This window comes from Carlito syrichta, unplaced genomic scaffold (genome assembly GCF_000164805.1).
Source record: "Carlito syrichta isolate Samal-C Ts95f unplaced genomic scaffold, Tarsius_syrichta-2.0.1 Scaffold288059, whole genome shotgun sequence".
Classification (NCBI taxonomy): Eukaryota; Metazoa; Chordata; class Mammalia; order Primates; family Tarsiidae; genus Carlito; species Carlito syrichta.
The window spans coordinates 6,616-12,285 of NW_007232155.1; the positions used below are offsets into that span (position 1 = coordinate 6,616).

Consider the following 5,670-nt stretch of genomic DNA (forward strand, 5'->3'; position numbering starts at 1 on the left):
GCATGGGCCCGCGCTGAGGGTCCCGACGGAGCGTCCTGCGCGAGGAGTCGGCGTCCGCCCGCCCAGGGGAGGGGCCAGACCTGGGGGGGCTCGGGCCCCCCAAACTCGGGTCGGATCCTACCCGAGTGAGGCGGCGCCATGGAGCTCCGGGCGCTGCTCTGCTGGGCTTCGCTGGCCGCGGCTTTGGAAGGTGAGTTTCCTTGGGGCACCTCGTCACCACCGGGACCCCCAAACTGGACCTCGGAGTGGAGGTCCCGTCCTGTCTGCCCCCACCGGGCACCCCAGCCCCGGACACTTCAGACCACTGGTGCTCGAGCGGGAGGGGGGCGGGGAGGAGGCGGCCCGGCGGGGAGTGGAGTTTTCTTTTGTTTGGGAAAGAGATGGAGTCGAGCTGCGACCTGGGACATTCCCTGACGCCGGCTCCCCAAACTCTTCCTGCCGACTCCCGACGCCCTTGGCAGCCTTTCCTTTCCTCCAGACCCAAAACTATCCGCAAAGTTTCTATCCCAGTTCCCCGCTCGCGCCCAACATGAGGGAAGGGTTTGGAGGAACAAATGCAGACCAGGCATGACTTCGCGCTAGGCCACAGCACGACCCCGCTGCCAATTCCTTAGCATTCACACCTGGATCCTACGATTCTGCACTCCTGTCAGGATGGCCTCCCTCTGCATTCACCTTCCAAGCGCCCCGGTGCTCCCCAGGCCCCTTCCCTGCTTTTCCCAGGCTGGACCCCTTCCCTTCACAGCTGGCTGGACCCAGGCCCTGCCTGAGCCCTAGACTTCCCTCCAGTCCCACAGGCCAGCAGAAACTGACCTACACGTCTCCCTCACTCAGCCGGGTTCCCACCTCCTGGTCTCCAAATGGTTTTCCTTCCATGAGTTTCTGTCCCTCCTCGTCCCTAATCTCCTTTCACTGAGTGGCCTCCCCCTCTTTCACTGCCTGGCATCAAAGGGGTCTCCGGGGAGGGGGCCGTGGGGGGCTCCCGAAGGGGAGGAATCAAAGGCATGGCAAAAGCCCGGGCCCCCAGGCTGGGCTGTGGATCAAAGGCTGGGTGTGGGGCGGGAGTGCGGGGCAGGCTTGCCCCGCTCGGAGAAGGGAGAAGGGGGAAGAACTGTGGCCGAGGGCAAGGAAGCTAGAGAGGGAGAAAAACCACCAGGATGAGGTGTGGTGAGCGGGAAACAGGGGTACAGAGAGGAAGTGGTTCTTTTATTCGTGGCCCGTGCTGGGCACTTTGCAAAGGTGATTCTCACCATCCCAGCAAGGCTGGTGGCGGGAGGTATTCATGCCCCCATTTTACAGATGAGGAGACTGAGGCTTGGAAACGTTAAGTAATTTATCCAAGTCCATGCGCCCCAAGGAAGACGAAAGGTGGGGATAGTGAAGGAAAGACAGTGACGGTGGGAAGAGAAGTGGAGGTGGACAGAGCAGAAAGCCAGAGGTGAGAGACACTCAAACTGACAGATCAAAGCCAGCTGGAGGCCGACAGCCTGAGAGAGGATGAGAGAAAGTGAGCCGGCGCTGACTCGCTGGAGGCCGAGGACAGCCCTAAGGCAGAGACAGTGTGTAAATTGGAGACAGGAAAACACTATCCAGGCTGGAACAATGGAGGGTGGAGACGGCAGCCTCTATCCACCCCCTTCCCAGAACCCGGGCATCCTGTCACCACCGTGCGGGTTATCTCTTGCCACCCATGGGGGCCCTGGGCCTCACCTCAGGCTGGCCGGGTTCCCGTTTGACCCCTGCCCCTGGGCGTCGCCTGGTCCCTGGGAAGAGGCCGTCCCACTCGCCCTGCCTTCCCTTCCCTTCTGCAGCCCCTGGGGCTGGGAGGTGCTGGTCCCAGGTGTGCTGCCGGCTCCCCTGGAGGCCCCTCTCCGCCCCTCCCAGGACCCAGCCTCCTGCCCCCCACATGGCCCTGCCTCCCGGGGGATTCCCCCACCCTCCCTCCACCCTGCACTGCCAGGGCCCGTGTCGTTTTTTTCCTAATCCCCCCCTTCCGCCAGTGCCCCTCCCCCACGATGCCGAGCCAAACCAGGTGTGTTCACCCCCCCTTGTATGCTGCTCCCCCAAGTCCCCTCCCCTTTGCCTTCTCGTAACCAAATCCAGATGTGAGGCCTCTGCCGGGGCCAGGGCGGGGACCCAAGCGTCCTGGCCTCCAGCACTTCCTCCTCAGGGGACCGGTGGGGAGAGGCTCCCTGGGAGGGGGCCGGGGCCGTGCCTCAGGCACTGAGTACCCGCTCTGGGAGAGAGGGACGGGGTTGTGTGGTCCGAAAAGGAGAGGGGAGTTGGGGATAGAGAGGCCGACTCTGGACTTGGGGGAAGGGAATGTGGAGGCTGAGACAGGCCTGTGGTCAGGACCAGGGCAGGGCTCTCATTTGAGCCTTTTCGGAGCTGTTGACCCTTGTGCCCTTCCGGCGTTTTGGTCTCCCCTGCCACCCCCGGGCACAGCCAGCCAGCCACCCGGGGAGCCTAGATCTGGAGCGGCCTGATGCCTGCCAGCTGCAGGTGGGGTGGGCAGTCAGAAAAAGAGACCAGAAATCAGAGCGGGGTGCTGAGGACAGGACTCTCCCTCCCTGCCCCCGACTCCTCAAGCTTGGAGCTCAGAGGATCCACCTGTCTTAGTTCCCAGGGATCTGGTCTTCCCGGCCCTTCTCCCCTGCCCCAAGCACTGACTTTGTCTTTCTGTCTCAGAGACCCTGCTGAACACAAAATTGGAAACTGCTGATCTGAAGTGGGTGACATTCCCTCAGGTGGAGGGGCAGGTAAGAGCTGGACCCAGAAGCTGGGACTCCAAGGGGAAACTGAGGGAGGAGGTGGGACCTGTGCCGCCTGCTGCCTGTGCCCCCTCACCCCCTAGATAGCAGCAGCCTGAGCCCTTGCCCTCAGAGATTCCTCCTCCCTGGACCAGCAGCCCCTTCCTCAGTCCCTCTTAAGTGACGGGAATCACCCACGAAGCCCCCCCCCGGCGGCCCCCACGCTGACCTGTTTTTCCCACAGTGGGAGGAGCTGAGCGGCCTGGATGAGGAGCAGCACAGTGTCCGCACGTACGAGGTGTGCGACGTCCAGCGGGCCCCTGGCTTGGTCCACTGGCTGCGTACCGGCTGGGGCCCACGGCGCGGCGCGGTCCACGTGTACGCCACGCTGCGCTTCACCATGCTGGAGTGCCTGTCCCTGCCTCGGGCCGGGCGCTCCTGCAAGGAGACCTTCACCGTCTTTTACTATGAGAGCGATGCTGACACGGCCACGGCCCTCACACCCGCCTGGATGGAGAATCCCTACATCAAGGTACCCAGGAGCCCCGGGGCTCAGCCACGGCCAAGGCGGGAGCCTGGTGGTCAGGCCCGTGGCCGAGAGGGCAGCAGATGAGTTTCCAAGGCCTCTGGTGCAGCCACTGGGGACTGGAAGCAGGAGGCTTAAATCTGGGCAGGGAAGAAGGTGGTCTTCTGGGTGGAGTACCAGAATACACACGGCCTGCACGGCCCAGTCCCAGGCGAGACCCGGGCCTCAGACTGCTCCACCATGCCTCTAGTCACTTCCGCCCCCCTGTCCCACTGTGGTCCAGCCGTGCTGTGCAGCTGGCTCCCATGCTCGGACAACACCTGGCCCTTTTCCAGCCCTACCCTGTGCATCAACTGGTGCCTTACCCTGGATGCCTTTTCTCTGCCTCTTCCACCTAACCCTGAATTTTTTTTTTTTGAGTTGGAGTCTCACTGTGTCGCCCAGACTGGAGTGCAGCGGCATGCTCATGGCCACCCCAGCCTCAACCTGCTGGGCTCCGGCAATCCTTCCACCTCAGGCATCCAAGTAGCCGGAACTACGGGCATGTGCTACCACGCCCGGCTAATTTTTGATGTATTGTAGAGACGAGGCCTCGCCAAGTTGCCCGGGCTGGTCTCAAACCCGCGGGCTCAGGCAGTCCACTCGCCTCGACCTCCCAGAGTGCTGGGACCTGTCTTCTAAGTCCATCTTCTGGGTCTTGTGACGCCTCGGCTGATTCTCTCTGCCCTGGAATCCCACATGCCTCTGGCCACATGCTTGCCTTTGCACGCATCACACTTTATAACTTATCAGGGATTTATTTGTTTCTGTCTCCTTAGCTCTGAGGTCAGGGCCTAGCGTGGCGTAGGTGTCAGTAAATGTTTGCCGAACGAGTGAATAAACAGGGAAAGGGTGCAGGACAGAGGTTGGACACATCGCAGGAGCTCACAGGAATGAATGGACAGTGTTGGGATCTGCAGGAAAGTGTGCGGGGAGAGGTGGAGAGGACGTTCTGGAACGGGAACTGAGGCGGTCAGGAAGGGTGGGCTGGGAAGAACACAGTCCGCTGTGTTCTTGGAGGAGTGGGGACGGCAGCAGGGCGTCTTCCCAACCTGGCAGGTGGACACAGTGGCTGCCGAGCATCTGACCCGGAAGCGCCCTGGGGCTGAGGCGACCGGGAAGGTGAACGTGAAGACGCTGCGCCTGGGCCCGCTCAGCAAGGCTGGCTTCTACCTGGCCTTCCAGGACCAGGGCGCCTGCATGGCCTTACTGTCCCTGCACCTCTTCTACAAGAAGTGCTCCCAGCTGACCGTGAACCTCACCCGCTTCCCAGAGACCGTGCCCCGTGAACTGGTCGTGCCTGTGGCAGGGAGCTGCGTGGCCGACGCGGTCCCCGCCCCGGGCCCCAGCCCCAGCCTCTACTGTCGCGAGGATGGCCAGTGGGCCGAGCAGCCTGTCACGGGCTGCAGCTGTGCTCCAGGGTTCGAGGCCGCCGAGGGAAACACCAAGTGCCGAGGTGAGGGCTGGCGCTTCTCCTGTGAAGGGTCTTGCAACCCGCTCTTGGACCCGCTCCTTACGTTTCCGTTTTGAGCACTTCACTCTCCTGGGTACTCGGTGACTGGAAGGCCTGTTTTCTGAGCATTTTCAGACTCTTCCGTGAAACCCTATTGACTCCCATTCTTTCTGGGCATGCGAGGCTGGCCTGAGATGCGGAACTGTCCTGGGGTGGGGGACCGCGTCGTGTTCAGGGCAAAGGAAGGTATCGTGGTCGTGGTCTCCGTTCTTGGGCATTGTGAGTTTCTTCTACTTGACCGATACTGAATTTTCACTTGACTTTTCCTCTAGAGGCTTCTCTTTTTCTATTAGATTAGAAAATATCGTTTATTTAGAAAGTAAATTAGAGAGAGAGAGAAAGAGGAGATTCACCTCCCCAAGGTAGGGAGAGGGCCAAAGCTTAAGAAAATATGGTCCGGCCGTAGCTCAAAGAGGGCATGGCCACACCATAGCTTAGCAAGACAATGGCCTAGCAGTGGCCTCTAGAGGCTTCTTAACTTGGGTTTTGTAGATGGAATCCCAGGGGTCTGTGAATTTGGTGGAGGAAAAAGATGACTTTCTATTTTCACAGGTCTCCCTGAAATTCCACCATGTGGAATGTTAGCCACAGCCCAATGGTCATAGCAGGACCTGAGACTTGGGCACCATATGATACAAAACATGAGACTTTACGACCCTTTCCAGGTGACACAAGAATCTCAAAATACTATTTTTGCTCATCAAACTTCAATATCATCAAGATAATAAGTCCTGCTGCCAAATCTTGTTAAAAGATAAACATGAATGTTGTTATATCATGAACTTGTTTTCGTGTGTGTGTGTGTGTGTGTGTGTGTGTGTGTGTGTGTGTGTGTGTGTGTG

General features: G+C 60.1%; 1 protein-coding gene across 2 annotated transcripts in view; it reads left to right on the plus strand.

The window, feature by feature from the left end:
• Positions 1-5,670, plus strand: part of EPHB4 (EPH receptor B4) — a 19,920-nt gene continuing 14,250 nt past the window's right edge. The window contains exons 1-4 of one of the 2 annotated variants that reach the window (XM_008053319.1): positions 1-190; positions 2,689-2,759; positions 2,995-3,282; positions 4,375-4,771. In XM_008053319.1, coding sequence (XP_008051510.1) covers positions 139-190; positions 2,689-2,759; positions 2,995-3,282; positions 4,375-4,771 — 808 coding nt within the window. In that variant the 5' untranslated portion in view covers positions 1-138. The remainder of the gene's footprint in view (positions 191-2,688; positions 2,760-2,994; positions 3,283-4,374; positions 4,772-5,670) is intronic. The other variant, XM_008053321.1, reaches the window with a different exon arrangement.